Source organism: Cricetulus griseus, chromosome X, assembly GCF_003668045.3.
Source record: "Cricetulus griseus strain 17A/GY chromosome X, alternate assembly CriGri-PICRH-1.0, whole genome shotgun sequence".
NCBI classification, from domain to species: Eukaryota; Metazoa; Chordata; class Mammalia; order Rodentia; family Cricetidae; genus Cricetulus; species Cricetulus griseus.
Window position 1 is genome coordinate 81,547,201 of NC_048604.1, and position 22,984 is coordinate 81,570,184.

At 35.0% G+C, this 22,984-nt stretch overlaps 1 protein-coding gene across 1 annotated transcript in view; it reads left to right on the forward strand.

Annotated features, from left to right (window-relative positions):
• Il1rapl1 (interleukin 1 receptor accessory protein like 1) overlaps window positions 1-22,984 on the forward strand; it is a 634,565-nt gene that overhangs the window by 604,372 nt on the left and 7,209 nt on the right. The window contains exon 8 of the mRNA XM_035449741.1: window positions 15,989-16,132. Coding sequence (XP_035305632.1) covers window positions 15,989-16,132 — 144 coding nt within the window. The remainder of the gene's footprint in view (window positions 1-15,988; window positions 16,133-22,984) is intronic.

The following is a 22,984-nucleotide window of genomic DNA, read 5'->3' on the forward strand; positions in this document are numbered from 1 at the left end:
ATATTTTCTGCCTATTTTTGCCCAAACAAAACCAACATTTGAAATAAAGGTTGATAGACTTCTGTTTGTATACATTCCTGTTGATCATGAATATGAGTGGAAACGCTAAAATAGTTCATTATATATGGTCATATTTGTTATTTCTTTTGTTTACTAGTAAATTGTTAAATTCTTGATAAAGTAGGTTTACTTCTCTGTCATATGCTTCAGTGTACCTAACCTGCTTAATAGATTCAATTAATGTGTCTCCGTCAAATAGGGTGATTAAATGTGTTTTGAATAATCTACATTTCACTTATTGCAGCTTCTCAGTTTTGTCACTATTGATATTTTGGGCTGAATAAGTTTCTGCTGTGGTGGGAACTGTCTTGTGCATTGTAGATTATTTAGCAGTATCTTTTGCTCCTACCTACAGTACCTTCTCCAGTGATGAAAAACCAAAATGTCTCCCAGCATTGTCAAATAACCCTGAAGAACAAAAATTGAGAACCACTGGTTTACAATGTGTATAGAGAAACCTCCTTATAGGAAATGGCTTAAGCATCTTAAATGCTCATAGCAGAGAATTCAAAGTAAATGAACTGAAATTTTCACCTTGAAAACCCTCCAAGATCATATCAAATGAAATTGAGATGATTATAGAGTCAACAGAACAATAGTTTATATAATTGACAACAGTCAGACTATTTGTTTCCACATTTGGAAAGCCATCTAGAAGTCCCTATTCTTGTACTTCATAAACTTCATAATACTTGCAAATCACCCAGGGAGCTTATTAGAAAAGCAATTCAGATGCATTAATCTAAGGTGGTACTCAAGATTTGAATTTCAAGGAAGTTCATTACTAATATTGCCGCTACCGGTCTGTGGACCACAATTAGCATACCAAGGCCCTAGCTACACAATAGAGTCTACTAATAAATTTGATAGCATCTAATAGTTAAAGACCAACTAGCCCTCTAGAGCTCACTGTGTCCATGAGAAAGGAATGAAGCCAGAGTACAAACAGTCAGTGGGACTAAATCCAAGTAATTGCCTCATTCCTTTTGTAGAGTCAACACCTTTGCCCTCACACTCTGTTCTTAATGAGGTTACTTACATCACATATTCAGTGGCATTTTGCCTTCTAGAATGCTTTTTCTACTCAAGAGATGCCTAAGAAGGCACTCTCTTCAAGTATAAAAATGATTAACCTCTTAAATGAAAAGACCCTCATTGTTGGCAACAGTTCCTGCATGTCCCATGTTTTAAAAGGAAAATATACTCATAAATCTCTCAACAACATGTATAGATATAGATACACATAATGTAACCTATGTAAACAAGTTATCTATAGTGTTCAGTCTATGCAAACAGTAATTACTGAGTAGTGACATGATATATGATAATCAGTAAATATTGCTAATTTCCTGTTTTGAATGTTGAATTCAGCCAAATTAAAACTCTGCATGATAAGGAAGGATGGCCATAGTATCAGAATTGAACCACCACATATTGTTGGTCATGAGTATACTGACACAGGAATAAAAGAAAAAAAATAATATAGTACAAGCGACAGGATAAAGTGTTCCTATATGTTTAAAGGTTCAATTTGCATAGACATCATCTACCTAGTATCTCACAGAGCAGCTACAAAGTTCAAATAGTTCCCAAGTAAGGGCAAGGGAAATCCACTGAAACTCAGAGATTTTTATTAGAAAACAGTGATCTTGCCATTTTCAAAAATAAATACATCAGTTTAAAATACTTGAAAGGGGACTAAAGAGATCACTTAGCAGTTAAGAGTACTTGCAACTCTTCCAAAGGACCAGAATTCAGCTCACAGTACTCACGTCAAGTGGCTCCCAACTATCCGTAACTCGTTTTCCAGGGTATGGGACATCTACATTTTGCTTCCACGAGCACCATGACTCATATGCACAGACATGCACAAATATGCATAAATAAAAACTATTTTTTAAAAAACTAATTATTTTTAAAATAAATTATTTGAAGGAAGCCCAGCAAAATCATCTAATTCACACATATCACAACCACAACATGATATATGTAATCAGAAATAATAGATAAGATAATCCATAATTACTACTTACTAATAACTCCTCACTCTCATATTCAATTTGAAATATTATGTCACTGCAGGCTGTTTAGAGGAGATAGTTTATGTAATGCTGTTGAATGAAAGTCATTTCACTTGTAAAATATGTAAAAATACATATGTATTTACCAGCTTTGGGTAAAGCACATACATGAATTAGACTTAGTAGCTAAGTCACTACTTCCAGAGGGATGTATGCCACTATCCTGGGGCAAAATTGCTGGAGAGAGGATGATAACTGTGCATTTGTATGGCTGTGAATTCCTGAATGTAGTTGAGAAATGGCACAACTGGGTCATAATATAATACAAAAGATATAACTTTTAATAAGCAGTTCCTGGATGTCGAACTTTGACAACCAGGTCAGTAAACTGAGAAATTTGACATGACACATAAAAAATGCTAACTGCTCTCTCAGGCCACATAGCAGGAATGTTGATTCCAATAGATTACCATGGTAACTTGTGTTAGATTTTTAGTGCTGAGAAATAAATTTGCAATCTGTAAGATATGTTAGCTATTTGTCTCTGCTTTTAGGGCACATGTTCTATTTTTAGCATGTGCTTCAATATATATGAAGATTTAGTTTGCTAAATGAAGAGTGGACAATGCAGAAAGAAAATCCAGAAGTATGTTCAGGAAGGCACACAATGATCATTTTTAAAACACCCAAGAATTATTATCATTTGTTGAACTGTAATATGAATGAAGATTGACTGAAAAAAATTACGAACAATGATGGAAAAATTGAGTTTCTTGAGAGTATTTTAATTTTCATTCTTCAGTTGCTTGTTACCTAGAGCAAGTCTCTGCCTCATTGTTCTTCAGTTTTATCATTTGTAAACTAATTGTCCCTCAGCTTCAGGGCAGAAATCTTGAGAGAATATATTAAGTACTCACAATAATATATATTAGGCCATTTTTCAGATTCTTAGAGTTTGAAGGTGCTGTGTCTGATTTTGTCAAGCCCACAAGTTAATTGAAGTGGTTGCTCTTCCCGAGGGCTTTTCTTCTGGTTCAAGTGTTAAGTTGCCTCAGAACTTTGCTCCCATTAGTGCAAAATACAAACTAAAGTTCCTTATATGTGACTACATTTTAAAGCCCTGACACCATGGTTGCCTAATTCACACAAACTTGAATGTAACAGACATTTAGCAAAATCTGAAGGAAAGCCTGGCATGGTGGTTCCAGCCTATAATCCCAGGATTTGGGAGGCTGATGATGAACTGCCTAAGTCTGAGTCCAGCCTGATCTATGTCATGTGTTTGATGCCCACCTGGACTACAGAATGAGACCCTGTCTCAAAAAAAAAAAAAAACCTGATAAAGAAGTATCACAGATAAATGGGATCTTGTTTTTATTTTTGCTCTAAAGGATACTAGTAGGGCAACTGATGAAATTTGTAACAAGGATTGTCAAATACATAATGGTACTCTTTCAATGTAAATTTCCTAATTTTGATTACTGTACCGCACAATATAGCTTTTTTTTTGTTAAGTCTAAAATTATGTCCTGAACCCCCATCCTGTTTTTCAAAGGTACCTAAAATAACTTCTCCATGTGGTTATGCTTTCATTTTGTCATGTAATGAAGCTAATTTAGTTTAATTAGAAAATACCTGAATGAGTGAACCCTAAACCCTAAATTTCTTGATTGTAATCAATTTTAATTCTAGAATCTAATGTAAAATGATTCCTCTGGAAGATGAATATTGATAGATTCTGCTATTTCTCAACTTCCAAGCCTGCTTGTTACACGATGGGTTCTTTAAGTTCCATAAACTGTTTACAAATTTAGAAACAAGGCAAAATTTCCACAATGTTCCTCAACTGCTTTATGTATTCACTAACAGAGTGATCAAAAGCATTCAAAAGTGAGGAGGAGAATAAGATCTTGCTGTTACTCCCATTTGAGAAATAAACCAGCATGTGCTGTGATTACGGTTTTGGCCCCAATAATTTCCAACTCTGAAAACACCAAGATTTCAAATGAAACTTTTCTCAAGAGAGACAGTATTACCAATGACTTTCACCAGAAAAGTTTTTTTCTAATGATTTTAATAATTAGAAAATATATTAAACCCTTAAAAATGAAAATTAAAATGATAGCAAAAGTCTGATGTTTATCAGTGCTTCCCACTTTGTACACTATAGTACAATAAGAGTTTACATTTGTAGAGTGTTTTATAAATGTATTTCCATTAATAGAATACTCTTCAAATCATAATTTTTTATCAGAGTTCAATGTTTCTGTATAAAAGTAGAAAGCACGGTTCTTCCTGGTTATCTAAGCAGTCCAGATGTTCTGTGTTCTTTGGACAACCCAAAGCATTCCCAATGGAAGAATGAGTTGTTCTAACTGTGACAATATATCCTCTGGTGGACAATTGCTTTCAGGATAAGCATCACAGCCTTTAACAAAAAAGAATAAAATGGCAATGCCACCTTCACTTTGACAATTTTCTCTCCAGAGAGGTTTTGTAACATTGCATCTGTGCCTGTCTATTTGTAAGACATGTTAAGAAGGAAATTCCTAGTAGAGGAAAAGCAAATACTTTTTCTTCGAAGATATTTTCTTTTAGGCATCAATGAGGTTTGACACCTTGATATGCAATAGCCCTGTCTTCTAAGCTGGTCACCTGAGGACCTTTTGTTCTTTATTTTAACAATGTGCTCATTCTTTGTCTGACTTCTCTTTTGAGATCTAAGATGAAAGAGCCCACTCTGAATCTTTTATATGTCTATATGTATATGCAAATATGTGGTGATGTGTATGTCCCATGTATATACCTTATATACTGATATTTCAAATACTGATTTATATTCTAAAGGTGGAAAGTTTTCTGCAATAAATATTGTTACCTTTTGAAAATTAATGTCAACTTTCCCCAAGGGGAATCATAGTCTTACTGTTCTGACCTAAATTTGGGAAACTAGCTTAACTGGTACATGACATGAATCCCCAGACAACTAATTTTCTGAAAAGTCACAGGTTATTTACTTTGAAAGTAAATTAAAAAGAAAAACAATATATATTAACTAAACAAGAAAAGGGGAAATTTGCTTAAAATCATCCAACATATTACAAATATATTTTCTCATTTCATACCATATCAAATAATTTTCAAAAACCTTTACACTCTTGTACTATGCTACTCAGTGATTGATTCCTATCTTTGAAATCATCCAACAAAACCATACAAACACATACAAAATATGCCAAGTGTGTTGCTTACTTGTATCATGATTATAAATCTTTACAGTACTTTTTACATTCATATGAAAGTTCTAATAGAGTGACACCTCAGTATTCAATAAATATTAGTGTGTATTTTGTATTAGATATGTGCTTGCATGCCAGAATCTACATGAGTGCAAAAACACTGCACCACTATTTAGAAGGTACTTATTAAACAAACATAGAATGAATGAATGAATGAATGAATGAATGAATGAATGAATGGAAAAATTAAATATGAGTGGTGTATCTCAGTGTTAGGGAACTTGCCTAGCATCTTTAAGGATCTTGAAATAGTAGGCGATTCTCAGATTCTAAGCAAATACAAACTTTTAAAATTATGTGCATCTATACAAGATTATACTATCACCATATTCATGAATGAAGGATAATTTTTAACTCTATACTATGAAGTCCATTCTCTCTCTCTCTTTCTCTCTCTCTCTCTCTCTCTCTCTCTCTCTCTCTCTCTCTCTCTCTCTCTCTCTCTCTCTCTCTCTCTCTCTCTCTCTGTGTGTGTGTGTGTGTGTGTGTGTGTGTGTGGTGTGTGTGTGTGTGTGTGTGTGTGTGTGTTTAGGCCAGAGGTTAACTTTTGGTAGCTTTTTATATTTCTCTCTACTGTTTATTTTTGAAACATTTGGAACAGGTCCTTTCACTGTACCTGTATCTCACAAAATCAGTGAGGGTAACTAAGCAGCAGGCAGCAGAGGTCTTCCTGTCCACCTCTTGAGTGCTGGGATGATATGCATGTGCAACTATACTTGGATTTTCTTATGAGTTTTGGGGATTGAACTTAGGTCCTCACGTTTCACAGAAAGAACTTTACAAACTTAGTCATCCCCTCAGCCCCAGATTTTCAACTTTATGTACAATGTATATTTTAACCAAGTAATGGAATGGATTTTCATAATTATACTTCTTTAGCTACTTGAACACTATGATACATTGAAACCCAAATCACTCACGGAGATACTGGAATTTTAGAGTATAAAGAAATAAATTCTTATTTTAAAACTGTGTGTGTTCTTAATCATCTATCTAGTTATTCATTTATTCAACAAATCATCATTGAGTTTCTACAGTATGCCTGATAATTTTCAAGGGACTTGAAATAATTACTGAAAATAATTTTAAAATAGACCAAAAAAACCCCACAAACAGAAAAACAGCCAATGACTCACCATCATGGAATTTCAATTTCATGAAGTCAGAAAATAAATAATAATATAGTTATTAGTATAAAAATTGAAAAATTATATTATGTGGTGACAAAAACTATAGAGAAATATGAATCCAGATTTTTTTAAAATGAGTGGTTGATACAAGAATTTCTTATGGTGCTAGATGAGCAAAGGTTAAGACACAATGAGACATGCTTCATGTCCAGCACTCATTTAGGAGAGTCAGGACTTTTAAACCTGCTTACGATAAACACATAGAGTGCTTAGAATACACAGTAAGACCCTGCTTCAAAGCAATGCTTGCATGTACATGTAAGTGCCCACATGCATGAGTACATAAACACAGTGGCAGAGAGAGATAGAGAAGAAAAGAAAAGAAGGAGGAGGAGTAAGTGGAGAGGAGAAAACAGAGGAGAAAGGGGTGAAAGGAAAAAGAAGAGGAGCATGACAGAATCTGGGACAGAAGCATTCTTGGTCAGAAGGGACAGCCAAAAATCAAAGTAGAAAGGAGATTTCTCCAAAGTAATCAAGGAAATATAAGCTTATTTATTACCACATGATAATGTGATATTGTTAAAGACTTATTGTTTGAAAGTTTAATGCACTTCTTTAAATGACTTATTCATTTATACCTCCCATTCCCTTCCTTTACCCTCCTCCTCTCCTACTGGAACCCTCTCTGTTTCTCTTCATATGTCACCCACTGGGTTTAGTTCAAGTTCTTGCCGGAGAATGGGTAGGAGGTGATTTACTACAGCAAAAGCCCCTTGTCAGTATCTACACCACTGAAGAAAACAATATGTCCCTCCCTTAGCCACCATTCATTGCCAGTAGTTCCTCAAGGATATGCAGTGCCTCATGGGCCCTTTTCCTGTTTGTGATGGAATGTTAAGGGGCCCAATATTTGGCAGGTCTTGTGCAGCTGCAATATCTTCATTTGATTTGTCTTTTTATTTTTAACTGTTATTTTAGAACAAAATAGCAATCATTCTTCACAAATTTTAACATTAGTATAATAGTATAATATATATCTGTTTATTTTCTCCACCTATGCTCACTGATTATTAACATTTTGGTACATTGTCCTTAACAAATTCCTGAACATAGGAAAATGGATAAAACATACTATGTCTGCAAACACAGGTTATTGCTGCATCACAGAAAGTTAATTGCAGACATTGTGACTAATTCTTAAGTGTGGCTCTCTTAAATTACCAAGAGTGTTTTATATATAGCCACAGAATATTTACCAAATTTACAAAAATTCAAAATAATAAATGATTACTGTCTCTTATTATAGTCAGTCTATAGTCTAGTTACAGACATTGTCTTAACAGATACTCTTTTTTAAAGATTTATTCTTTTATTATGTATACAGAGTTGTGTCTGCCTGCAAGCCAGAAGAGAGCACCAGATCTCATTATTGATGGTTGTGAGCCACAATTTGGTTGCTGGGAATTGAACTCAGGACCTCTGGAAGACCAGCCTGTGCTCTTAACTCATGAGCCATCTCTCCAGCCCTCAACAGATATTCTTTATACCACATTTTCTTTTATTATTATTTTTTAAATTACTCATATTTACATATCCATCCCCCTGTTCCCTCACCCTCCTCTCCTCCCATGTTCTCCACCCAACCCACCTCCGACTCCTCTCCAGGGATAGTGAGGCCCTCTTCGAGGACCTTCAAAGTCTGTCATATTGTTTGGGGGAGGGTCTAAACACCCCTTACTGTATCTGGGCTGCAATAGTATCCCTCCATAGGGAATGGGCTCCGAAAGTCCATTTATGCTCTACGGATAAAGACTGACTCCACATTCCGAGGAGGCAAACACTGTCTTGGCCTCCTAGCTGGCACCCACATTCAGAGAGTTTGGTTTGGTGCAATGCTGTTTCCCCAGCTTTATGACTAGGGTCTCCATTCTATCAGTATAAGAATGTACCTTGCATTTAGACGTCCAGTTTGCCTAGTGCCCATTAATCTGAGATGGCTCCTTACTTTTCTTTGTCTTTAATCAATACTGATATTTTTTGAAGACTAGTAAGAAACAGAATTGGATTCTTGCAGCTGTCCTTCAGTCCTGACAACTCCTTATTTTTCAAATTCTTATCCATTTCTAGCTACCATCAATGATGTGTGTCTTCTTAACTTATTATCCCAGAGACCAGTTTATATCATTCCTGGCAATTTTAACTTATGTCACTTTTGGAAGATGGTGCTGAGTTTTCCTTTTAAATAATCAGTAGGAAAGTACTTTAAGAATGTGAATATCCTGTCTCACCAATTGTCTACTTCATAATTTTAACAGCTAATGATAATTCTTACCTGAATCAATTGTGAAGGAAAATTAGGATTTCTGTGTCATTTACTTTTTTATTCCCTAGTTAGCATTCTAATTTTATGGAAAGCTTTCCCATTTTGTTCAATTATAATTTACATTAAGTAATAGATTTGTTTTTCATACTCCCTCTCTGATTACTCATTTTCAGTGGCCTTTTAAAGCACACCACTTAAGAATAGTCCTTAGTTTAAGGAAAAAACAAACAAAACCACATTCCAAGTAGAGATTTTAGCAAATTATACCTAGAATGATGCATTTTTGCTCTAGTCCTTCTTCATTTTTAATATGTAGTGGGTTAAAATATGACAATTAAGTTCCACGGGCTTCTGGGAACTTAGTCTAGGCCAAAATGTTTGGGCTCTAACCCATTGACTATATTTTCCATCCTTGATTGGCAGTAAGTAAAAGTTCACTTAATGCTTTCCCTGATAACTTCTTCCCAAAATGTCAAGATACACTACTTTAAGGGTGATCTTCATCCAAATATTTGGTCTCACTGATTAAGATACTCTAGTGATAATATATTTTCATTTTGTCTGTGATAGTTATAATATCTTTCTTTCTTCCAAAAAATATATAATTAAAATTGTTCTCCTTACATACGAATATATGCCTTCCCCAAACTTTTTCTCGCTATTATAAAAGTAGCGATTCGGTTTCTTAATGTATCATTCTCGAGCCCCACAAGAATGTAACTGCTTCTAAATTGTGCTGATGTATTGTAGAAATTGAGTTGAAATCTTTGTGGGCTGAGCATAATTATCCTCCTGTCAGGAACAAATAATTTATGCTGCTCCAGATTAATAAATCTGCATTTGAATTTGTGTGGATGGATAAAACCCTATAAACCTTAGCTCTTTATAACAAAACAGTAGTGGGGGGAATGCACATGGTGAATGCAGCTAATGAATAAACTGGGATCATTATAGTGTCTATCATGTGTTTCCCCAACAAACTTGAATTTTACAGCCTATATATCAGAGCAGAACATTTCAAAGGATTTTATGTAAGAACAATTTTAGAATGAACTATTTGAGAGTAAGCCACCCAACGTCTTCCATTACACTCTCAACAAGTTTTATAACCATCTACATAAATATGAATAGGGATCAGAAATGCAAAATGAAAACTCAAACTGAGCTCACAAAACAAATGAACTTTTATTTTGTTAAAATTTTACTTCTCCAAAGATTTCTAGCAAAGAGTTTCCAAACACTAATAGCAGATACAGGCCAATAATATATATATATTTTACTACACTAGGTACTTGCAGCAAGATTAGTGTGAACCAAGTGCATTTATTATTTGCAATGTAATCCAATACACTAAGAGATGGCATGTGCTTTATTTTAATTAGGTGTTTCTTTTAAAGGGTTGCTTGCACCAACTGTCTTGATAAGAAAAAAAATTGTAGTCATTGCTCAAAATGCTTGTAGCAAATCTAGTTTTAAATTGAAGCAATTTATTCAGAAAGCAGTCTACTACTGCAGCAATAATCAATGTGTTTTCTCTTAGACTGTACTGGAGCTTTCCAAGGACTATTGTTAATTGCCTGTAACTAAATGACTGTTGGTGCCCTTAAATGTAACTCTTTGGCACTTGTTCATTTGTAGTGTTTAAGCAAATGCCAACTTCCCTTAGGTTTTTGCTGAGAAGTTTTGCTTTACAATTTTCAATATTTAGCCTCAGTCCCTTAAAGGAGGCAGAGTATATCATTTTCACTAAATGATACCTGTTTTTTGAAACTCTGGATTTTCTCTTTCCAACCTCAGAAGTTGAGTTGTGCTGAAATGGAATCTTTTTGTTTTTAATGCTGACACTTGAGGCAACTCAGAGTAGAACTGAAAAGTAGGCTCCTTTAAAAGGAAAATGACATTTGCAAGGGCAACACAATTCAGTCACATAGTAATACAAAGATAAAAGACAATAGGAGTCCCAGATAATTTCTCTTAACTGTAACAAAATTTAAACATTCTGAATTTCTCCTGAACTCATGAATAAGCCATAAAATCTGTAGGGCTCATATTAATGAAGTGTTCAGCTTTGAGCAGGAGCATACAGTCTAAATCTAATGCACCATTTTCCTTGAGAGCAATTCACAATGTGACGATTTTACAGCAACTTAATAAATAGTAGTCTGTGAACGTTTACAATAAATATGCCTATATAAGATGGAGCAACAGAGAAGCAGAAACTGGTGTGTGCCTTGTGAGAACAAAGCTTCATTCCTGACTTTCTAACAATGCTATAAGAACATCATATTTTTACACATAGCATTACAGAGCATTTGAAGAGAAATTTGAATTATGCTCCAGGTTTTGAGAAAAACAGCACTTTGCAAATGCTAAGTTTCTTTGGACCAGTTTTCATGTGCTCTTATTAGTAATAAATGACTATGCCTCAAAAGAGTTATTCTTGTTCATTGATCAGTTTTTAAGTATGTAATATTTCATATGTTTGTATTTTAAAGCTGTTCAAGTGAGACAACCATTTCTATAACTGCAAAACTATATCAATTATATTATTTCTTTTTTTATTACATTTCAGACAATACTATGATTGTTTAAATATACAGAATATTTAAGGTATTATGCACAACTTTGATGACTCATTATTTATATAAAATAAATAGGTCATATGTTCTCTAGAAATAAAAATAACTTGCTCTATACAACTTTTCCTCTTATTTATTCATATTCTATTTCTGGAAAAAATTGTCAATGAATTTGAAAGAGAACAATAAGGGATATATTGGAGAATTTGGAGGGAGGTAAGGGAAAGGAGAAATGCTATAACTATATTATAATCCCCAAAATAAAAAGATATAACAATTTTAAATTGACCAAGAAAAAAAACAGGTGTTAGAAAGTATGTAGAAACCTAATTATGAACACCACCTAAAGAAAATGATTCCTTTCTTTTTAATTGCTAAAAACTTGCTTCAGGTATCATTTTTATTGTCTCTAAATCTATTTGAGTAGATGAGTTACTTACACTATGTTACTAGGTTGGGCCTAGTGCTGTGCCTCCAGCTGCAAAAGGTGGACTTGGAGGCTCTATAGAAAAAGCATCCTCTGCCTGTTTACTTATCTATAGCAAAACAGCTGTTCTGACTTCAATATTTCCTTAGAGCACCTCCTGACACAGGCCTTGGGTCAAAACTTCTAATAGCTTTTCGTAAGTAATCAGAATTTTAAAGAATTGAATTATGATTGGCATAAGATAAAATGCATAGACCACAAATGATCAGATCAATGAATTTTAACAAATGCCTACACTTGTGTATCCACCTCAAGACAAGATAAAAACATATTTCCTTTACCCTGTAAAGTTCCCCCTTGCCCCTTTCCAATAAACTTTTCCTTCACTTATCCCATAAGAAAAATACTGTTTCTGGGTTATATCACTGTACATTGAAATGGGATGTTCTTGTACTTTAGTAGAACCATACTATAAATATTGTGTTTGTCTTCCTTTACCCAGTATAACCCTATGAGTTTTCGCATGGTGCATATCTTTAGTTTCTTCTTTTGCTTGCTGAATAAAATCTATTTATGGGCTGAACTGTTTATTCAGCATCTCCTGTTAATGAGACAGGTTGTTTCCAGTTATGGTTAGTTTGGATAAGACTATTCCAAACTTTTTTTTGCATAATACTTCCTAAGTCTATCTGTGGAATTGATATTGACGTTGAAAACTTTATTTAAAAACTTGCCCAACATAATAGCACAATTATGTTCTCTCACCAGTAATGTTTAAGACTGGAAATTAAGTATTCTTGATCAAATTCTCATTCTTATGCAAGAAATTTTGGTTGTAAATTGTGTGTGTCTTAACTTTAGGGTTTCCATTGCTATGATAAAATATGACCATAAAACAACTTGAGTAGGAAAGAGTTTGACTTACTATCCTGAATCACAGTCTGTAGAAGGAAGTCAGAGCAGAAACACAAGGCAGGACCCGGAGGCAGGAGCTGAAGCAGAGGCCATGGAAGGGTGCTGTTTACTGGCTGCTTCCCATGGCTTGCTCAGTCCACTTTCTTACAGTATTTAGGATCACCAACCCCAAGGTATCCCCACCAACAGTGAGAGGGGCCCTCACACATCGATAACTAATTAAAAAAATTACCTTCAGGCTTGCCTACAGCTGGATCTTATGGAGAGAATTTCTCAATTGAGGTTCTTTCCTCTTATATGACATTAGTTTGGGTCCAGTTAACATAAAACTAGCCAGCACAAAAATATAAATAAAAAACAGAACCTTAAAAAAAGCTATAATGTGGGCTAAGGATGTGTTTGAGTGGTAGAGCATTTGCCTAGCATGAGGTCCTGGGTTTGGTTCCTTGAACCACAAAAGTGGTCATGATCTGTGTTATTATCTCTCCTGTAATGTCCAGTCTATTTTAAATCAGATGTTCTGGTATTTCATTCATCCTGTGGACATAAGTTGTACTTTCATTCAGGTTTCTCTGTGTGGTGAAATTCAACTGGTATTCTGAAAGAACAAATACCCAAAGCACTCCACAGTATTATTTACACACTTATTCTTTCTCTTCACACAGTAAGAGGGAAACAATACTTTGAAGAACATTTTATATTTTGTCCCCAGTACATTTTCAAGAGTCTCTTGTGTGGTTCCTTACAATTTTTAACAGATAGAGCTATTGTAATTATTTTCCATTATTTCCTATTAATTCACTTTGACTCTCAAATATTTAATTTCTTATCTTAATTCTTTTCTATCTTAAATTCAGTCAGATTTTTAGTAAAATATTTTCCTCAGCTTCCCATTTAATTTTACTAAGTACAAAATAGACTTGATTAAATAGTAGTTATATGTATTTACTTTATTAAACTGTTACATTAGGGATAAAGAACTAGACAATGAGAAATGTGACTGTGATTGTTTTTCTTAATTGTTACAGGAAAAATGTTATCACGTACAAGCATGCATGCATACACATGCACACACACACACACACACACACACACACACACACACACACACACATACATAAACACATTCTCTCTGTGTGTTATACACACACACATTCTTGTGAGAAAATGATGACCATAATTTTCAAATTATTTTCTCTACACTACCTCATTCCTGTTATTATTTTACTCCATTTATGAGAATTTAGGAGGGAAATTGTAACCTAATAATATGTATTATTGCAAGTCATGAATTATTTTAATGTTCTTAATCTAAGCTTTTATTGACTGTGCTATAAATTATATAACCCATTCCTTCACAGTTTCACAATTACAAAATCTAAAATATTATTTTAGTGTTTTAATTTAAGGAATGGCTATATGTTGTGTGACCCTACTCCTAAGAATGTGTGAACAAAATTCTAATCACTCCAGGTAGGAAAATGATGACAGACCAAAATAAGGATACCACCAAAGATTAATTGGGTGAACCAATGAGTTTTATTAGTGTTACTTATAGGACCCAAAAATAACTCAAATGACAGCAGCATTAGCAAAGCTTATCCTGGCATGAGTGATAGATAGTTCATAAAAACTAGAGCCCTAAATGCACACTCAACAGCCAGCAGGCAGAACAAAAGGTTGGAGAGTAACCTTTCCCAGTGACTCAGTCTGAATGTCTTTCAGGTAGCTTGGGTGGTTTTTGCTTCTTCCAGGCAGCTGGTTTGGTCTCAGAGTCTTTGCATTCTAGCTTGCCTGATAGTGACTCTCTACGGTCTTTTTGCTCATTCTGGCCAAGTAAATCTGATTTGAGTTGTTCCTTCCCAAGCTTAAGAAAGGTATGTTCTATTTCCCTAAAACATCCTTTTATAACATCCTCAGTGCTACTGAGCTTCCTTCCAAGATGTAAGTTTTACATCTGGGAAAAAAACTGCTACACACAGCATTAAACTTATTGAGTTAAAGAAACTATTACTTTTCAAACTTCAGGGAACAAAAGCTACCTAGCAGCAACAGCATTTAGACCATGATAATCAATGACAACACACATACACAGGCATTTAGGCACAGTGAGTTTTAGTACATGGGAATAGATACTTACTGTTTACATACAATCAACCTAAATCTTGATACAATATTCACAAGCTCTAAAGGAGAAAATATAACAATTTTATTCCAAATTTTGTTTGATCATTTTTGTTATAATATCAGCATTCAGTGTGATAATGGAGAGCTTGTATGCAACAAATGTCAAAAAAATTTTCTAATTTAGACATGTGTATAGTAACTTGTCTAGCATAAATAATATAAGGGAAAGTAAAGAAAAATAAGAAAAAATGTAGTATCTTAATTTTTAAAAAAATGTTTCCAGAACATTTTGTTGTGATATCTACTAAGAGGCCCACTTTTTAAATGCACTTAAGCTTTCTGTCATCAAGATTATGCTAACATACTTGCACAGTACTCTTTTCAGTAAAATGGATGTCATAAGTCATCATTTGTTTCAAGAGAAAGCAGATAGCATTCATTAGGTAGTTCTGCCACGCCTTTATAGAGCAATGTATATGTCCTCTAGGAACTATGCTATTTCATCCCCCTATATTTTAAACCTTGAACCCAACTCCCAAGTAACACATCAGGTAAAAAATGATCAAGACTTGTATGCAGGTGATCATAAATCTTTATCAATTCCAAAAGCATAGTTCACAGGACCGTCCCAAGGGATATGTGTACATGTAAAAGTTGCTGCTCTGGGGCAAATGCAATATTGGAGTTTTCAATGAGATATTTACAATATTTTTTTAGTTCAGATGCAGTGTGTAAACCAAGTTCATTTTTACCAAAGCAGAGTTACTAAGCAATGCTGTCACATATCACTTTATCCAATTACCACGGAAACAGAATTGAAAGCTGAAGAAGGATTAAATCCTCATACAAGATGAGTATGTTGGTACATACTCATGATACCAGAACTTGAGAGGCTGTGGCAGGTGGGTCACAGGTTCAAAGCCAGCCTAGGACACACAGCGAGAACCAATTTCAAAAAAATAAAAATAAAAACAAAACAATTGACACAGAAAAGGGAACGAGATTGTTTTAACACATCTCGGGTCATTTGCAAAAACATGAAAGTAAATAGAATTCCATAGTTTTTATATGTGATTTTTGTATAATTCTCCATTGCTTCCCTCACAGAGTTAATGTACACCGTTGAACTTGCTGGAGGACTTGGTGCTATTCTCTTGCTGCTTGTTTGTTTGGTGACCATCTATAAATGTTACAAGATAGAAATCATGCTGTTCTACAGGAATCATTTTGGAGCTGAGGAACTGGATGGAGGTAAGAGGATTTCCCTTCCTTCTGATTATGCTTGTTTCCTGCCTTCATTTTTATCCCAGCAAAAGAAAAGTTATGTACATCTTTGTGAAACAATATTTGTATGAAATATGTGTGGTAATTTAGAGTCAATAGGTAGTTTTCTCTGCAACTTGTCTAGTAACATCTACCCTTTTTTAGAATTGTATTACAAACAGCACTTACAAATTACAGACACTGATTGCAATGCTATAGGCATGTTCATTTTTCTCTCACCTTGTAATCAGTACTGAAAGGCCAGCTTTACTTTTCTATAGTAAGGTGTTTCTCTTTTAATTGTCTTCCCTAGTTGGGTAGTTTGAAGTGAATTTCAATTTGTTCTTCTTTAGTCTGATAGCTGTTTTATTAAACTGTACTGACTATTTTATCATTCTTCCAAGAAACTTGTCAGTCTTGTCCGTCTCTCTATTTTTAGAGACTAACTGTCATTCCAAGGGTAGACCAACAAAAAAAGTACAAAGCCACATTGTTTTGATAATAACACATCTAACATTTTGGCTCATACTGAGCAAGTAAACACTGTTTTTATAGAAACAGTAATTATCATTCACCTCTGGCCAGCCAAGAATGTGTGTACATCTAAAAAGAATTTAGAGTTCACAAAATTGACCTCCCACCATCATTCATTAGTGAACTTAAAGGTCCTTTGTGTTCCTTTGAGGTCATTCGGAAAACGTAAGTTAAACTTGCAAAATAGCACTTTTGAAGTCACAATGACTACTGGAAATTATTAAGGGTTCTCAGTTATATTGATAAGCATTTTTCTTTGTCAGTTTTGCACTAAGCAGTGCAAAAGAAAATGAAGCCCTGTTGCATACTTCCAGGGTCCTCCAGAGAAATCCATAGGCAGAGCTGTCAGTTTTCACACTTGTAGAAAGAGGAAGTTTATTGGCATTGCCAACAGTCCTCTTGTTGCCACTGAGGTGAAGGCTGGGCTGTAGTAACACTACTGTTTTGGGGAGTTTTCTTAAAGCAATGATTTTTAGTGGTTTTTTGTTTATATTTTCATCCCTGTTCACATAAATTAGTATATTTGGTTTGTTTCAAGAATATATCAGGAAACTGTCAATATGAGAGCAGCAATCTGTGTGCCAGGCGTCTTGAAATCATCACTACTAAGCCTCATAAAATTACAAATGCAACATTCTAATCTCCGTTTCATTTATATGGTAACCAAGGCTCTCAGAAGGTAAATAATTTCTTCAAAGTGATGATTCAAGTATTACTGCAAGTGGCCAAGTAAATCTACTTCCCCAAATCTCTATTATTTTTAAAATTTAATATACTCAGCATACTTTGAAGGCATGTTGTCGTTTGTGCCATTAGAAGTAGATGATACTTTATAAAAGCAGTTTATTTAAACAAGTTTCACATTATCTATTGTCCTGACTTTAAATGTGTTTATTTTTGTTCAGAATGATATGGATGATTTTACCTAAACCATCAATTTCTAGTGCAGGCTTTATCTGTCATTTTCTGAATGTAGAAAATTATAGAATTGAATTTAAAAAGTCAGAGCCACATTCATTTGAATTTCTGCTATTTGAAATTTATTTTGTGGAACCTTGCTACTTATCCACATTGGAGTGGGTGACTTGTATAAGCCTAATGGATTTCGGTGCTGTTCTGGAGGCTTTTGGGCCTTCTGGGTTTTGTTATTTTTTATCTTTTCTTTTCTTTTCTTTTGTATTGTTTTAGGTGAGAAGACAAAACAAAAAAAGCAACAAACAGTATTTTATCATGTTAAATTTTCCCTCAGAGAGTTAATTTCTTTTATAAATGCCCTAGGATTTATTAAAGCCTGTCCTTCAGGCCATCTCGAACATAATCAGAGCTATAAGTACTAGGGATTTCTTTCAGATGCTCCTGTGAATGCAATAAGCCCAAAGAAAGCCAAGGTAATAAACTTAATTATCATCTGGGCAAGATTAATGTACACATAATATGGCTAAAGAGAAAAAGAACGCAAAGACTGCTAAGACCGAGAGTGTTGAAATGGTTTTATGAGAAGGAATTCATACTGCAAGTGCAATGATCCTCCCTAAGCTACAACAGTCCTGATCCTGCTGATATGGTCACCAGAGCCCATCCTTAATAATCCACCTTACTACAATGGACCTGACTCCTACAACATCTAGAAACAGTGTTTCATAGGAAATCTTATTCAGTAATATAACAATGTAACCAGTTTCGGGTAGTGGTGATGGCTCGGTGGTCAATAATCCTGGCTGCTCCTGCAGAGGACTCATGCTGAGTTCCCGGCACTTACATGGTGGCTTCTGGAGAAAAAGGATAAAATCCTTACTCTGACAGATTCTACCTCATAGCATAGGTGCTGCTATCATCCCCTTACTGCCCCCCCCCCGGTGCCCAGAAACCCCCCTCTCAGAAGCCCACATAATGTCCTAACCTTAGCGACATTTCTTTATGTCTTAAATAATTACCTAATCTTCTAAAGATGGCAACTGTGTTGGAAAATGTCCAATCCCTATATTCCTAGCTCCCCACAGTCTTTTTCCTCTGCCAGTGGTGACAATTAGTAACAGAAATGCCTTGCCATTCAGTGTTTTTTTTTTTTTACTTTTAAAAAATGTGTAATTTAATGATCAAAATTGAGCCAATCTCTTCCTTCCTTCTTTCTTTCTTCCTTCCTCCCTTCCTTTTTTCATTCCTTCCTCCCTTCCTTTCTTTTTTTCGTTCTTAGACATTTTATCAATATATTGATTCTAAGAAGGAATTTTACAAAACAGTCTTAGAAGTAATAATAGGTAAAGAGCATAAAGAAGAATGTGGGAATAATGATTAGCTGGTAGGCTACTGGTACATAGTTTACTGGTAGAACACATGTCTAGCACACATAAGGCACTGGATTCCATCTAAATCACTAGTTTACTAGTCTTCTGAAGAGACAGTCTAATGTATTGGCATGATAATAACACATTCATTACTTAACGAATGCTGGATTGATTAATTCATTTTTACTTTGTCACACACAACTAGAAGGAATTTTAGCCCAAGTCTTAATGATTGCTGTCCCCAAAATTGTATTCAATGTACCAGATTGGGAAATGGAGAATTTAGAATCAGGAAACCATTAAGCCAATTTCTTTCAAGTCATTACAGTAGGTATTTCCTGACTCTATGAGTCCTATATCACAAAGGTCCTGATACAGAAGGATTATATTGTTGTAGTTGTTTTCAGGATATAGCAAGTTCATGCTTTCTTTATTTAGCTCCAACTCAACTACTCAGTCCTTCATATAAATAGCAGATTACTTGTTATCTGAATTCAAACATTGCCACTTCTTTTTTTAACTTCATCACTCCCAAATTTTTGGATATTTATTTATTATTGTCAATTGTGTTTATGAACACATAATTCTTAAATATCAGTAACCTACATATAGTTCTGTTGCTTTAGTATTACTTTATTATGTGTTGACTATTTCTTTTTTAAGATTTTATTTATTTATTATGTATACAACATTCTGCTTCCATGTATATCTGCGCCAGATCCCATAACGGATGGTTGTGAACCACCATGTGGTTGCTGGGAATTGAACTCAGGACCTCTGGAAGAGCAGTCAGTGCTCTTAACCTCTGAGCCAATCTCTCCAGCCCTGTGTTGACTATTTCTACCAGGTTAAATAACAAGCCTGAGTTTTTTGTTTTGTTTTGTTTTGGTTTGGTTTGGTTTTTTGAGACAGTGTTTCTCTGTGTAGCTTTGGAGCCTATCATAGCACTCGCTCTGCAGACCAGGCTGGCCTCGAACTCACAGAGATCCGCCTGCCTCTGCCTCCCGGGTGCTGGGATTAAAGGTGTGTGCCACCAAGGCCCAGCCCAAGCCTGGGTTTTATATTACCTGCCTTTCATGATCATTCTACATCATTCCATCTATTCCTCAGTTCTTCTCTACCTCAATGGGCATGATTTCCCCTAAATTATCATCAGTCAATACCACCTCATGCCAATCAATCTTGTGTCTTAATTGGAACTGCTTTTTATCAGGCTCCTCCACTATCTTTTGGCCTTCGTATTTTACATGTCTACATTACCTTTCACATTCTCCATAATTATATTCCTAAGTACAAAATAATTGTGACTTCAATTTCTCCAGCCTCCCACAATAAAAATGCACCGTTTTTCCTACAAGAGCATATCTGGCCATCCCGGCTCAGAAAGTAATTGCTTTGACATGGTAGATTAAGTCATGTTTGTAACATTGGCACTCCTGTAAGGTCAAAATATGTTGCAAGTATGATGACATGTTGTTTCTTGGTCAAAGACAGCTATTGAGAACTAGCCTAAGGCAATGTAATTATGCATCATTCTAAGAGTATTCTAACAAAAATGGGTATCTATAGAGGTTAAAGTTTAGAGGAGTAGTTTACATAATGTCCCACCATAATTATTACACAATAAAATGAAACTCTACACAAATTCTGCCATATGTACATTTTTTAAAATGCTATATGCTGCCGGGCAGTGGTGGCACACACCTTTAATCAGGTGGTAGAGACAGGCAGATCTCTGTGAGTTGGAGGCCAGCCTGATCTACAAATTGAGTTCCAGGCCAACCAGGATTGTTACACAGAGAAAACCTGTCTCAAAAACCAAACCAAACAAATGCCATATGCTGAGCCTGGTGGTGAATGCCTATCCCCTAGCACTTGAGAAGAAGAGGCCAGCAGATCTCTGTGAACTGGAGATCAGCTGGTTTACAAAGTACCTTCCAGATAAGCCACAGGTACACAGTGGGACCCTGTCTCATAAAGAAAACAAACAAAAATGTAAATAATTTCAAGTCCTGGAAATAAATAAGTGTTGGGTGTGTATATGTGTGTGCCAAAGGAAAGAAAGTTTTTAAAGAAAATTTCCCTTGAAGCTAATATAACACCATTCCGGAGATAGGAACTAGAAATCCAGCTGCTAACAACCAAACACCTTTTCTGGGTCACAGAAACATGGAGGAGTTTAGCTTAGACTTCTCCAAGGACATTGACCCTGATATATACTTGTAAGTATGGGTATATCTCCAAAATGTGTTAAGTCTTCCATGGATTTAGAAGGTTATATATTTATTATAAAGCAACTAATTTTAGCAGTGGAGCCTGATTTTTTAAAAATTCTCTTGAGCTAATTAGTGAAGCACCTACTTTTAATCAGAAAAAGGTATTTTAAATCTTTGAAGTAGCTGCCTCTAGAACAGTGTCATGATCTAATTAAATAGCTGAACATCATGATAAAGGAGACCTGGTGTCTCCAGAGGAGAACATATACCAACACAATACCGTAGTCTACACTAGAATAAGTTAGAAAGAAAAACATCAAAATATCAAAATATCATCCTCTTTTGGTTTCACATGCCTTTGCCTGGGTTTTTTTTCCAGGTTTATTTAAAAAATGGTTACCCGTCTTTTGTTTATTTTTTCCAGAGTACAAAGAGTTTATCCCCTATCCTTCTGCCTAAGAGGTATATAGGTCATGGTTACCCATATTCATAGCAGTACATTAAGAACATTATAATATCCAACAGAGTTCATATTTTGAAGATGAAGATAGAGATCTAGCTTGATGCTTGGTGTTATCAGTATTGGACAAATTAGTTAGAACAATCATTTAAAATCTCTACCTCATCATCAGAAAATGAGCAGTTGTTCCCTGTCTGCAAAACAAATTGGCATCTGTGTAATCTTAGGTCATGCATACTTAGTTTTCTTTCTGCTTCAACTGCAAGTTCTTTCCCTTTGTGTAGATTCAGGAATTATTGTCTTCATGTACATCAGTGAAACACTGTGTTTCCGTATATCATTTAGAAAACCTATGAAGCTAGCCTTTTGTTTTCAGGTTAGTAGTGATTAGTTGAGTTGCATACATGGTTTTTGACTTCCCAAAAGGAAAACAAGTTGTTCTGAGCATATGACCTATTCAAACTCAGAATCTGTTGAAGGGCATGTCAGCCCTTCTTAACAGACGCCCACTGGGCCCTGATACTAGTCTGTTACATTTCACCCTCTTGTATCTACTCTTTCTGAGGAAATAGAAACAAATGCCTATTCCTCACACATACCGCACTGCAAACAGATGAATGTAACATTTCCATCCAAATCCAACTTAGTCATCCAATGAGATTTTGAAAGACTTGCTTAAAGAGCATGGCTTAGAGGTTTCTCATGTGAGTTCAGGTGACCTTCAAACAACTGCATCACCACAAAATCCCACTCAATCATGAATAATGTCCTTATGTAAGCTGAGTCATTGAGTCCTACTTTCTATTAACCTTTCTGTTCTTACACACACACACACACACAAAACCACCATCACCAGTGACAATAACAACAATGATAAATAACAAAAAGAAATCAAGCAAACCCTAGTATCTACCTTGATCACCTGTTGATTATAAGGAGTTAGGGCAGGATCACTCACTGGCTGCAATCCCAGGTGAGTATCATGTAACTTCTCCTACCTCCTAACTAGGGAGTGCCAAGAGCTCCATTGCCATTATATAGACATAGATATCTCTGTATGGTTTTGCTTATTTTTTGCCATGATTAAGTGTCCAAAAGAGTCACTACTTTAAAGCTGCAGATGTGATGGCTATGTTGTACCCCAAGTAAAAATCCATAGTAAAACAGCTCTTAAGACTTTCAACAACTATGCTAGCTGATGCTTTCTTAAGGTTACAAAGGAAGGATTTTTTATGGAGGAAATTAATACTTGTTAAATAACTCTCAAGCCAAACAACTTGCTATGTAATTAGGATACATTTACTACAAAATAGCTTCAAGAAGTTGTTTTATCTTACTTTTTCTC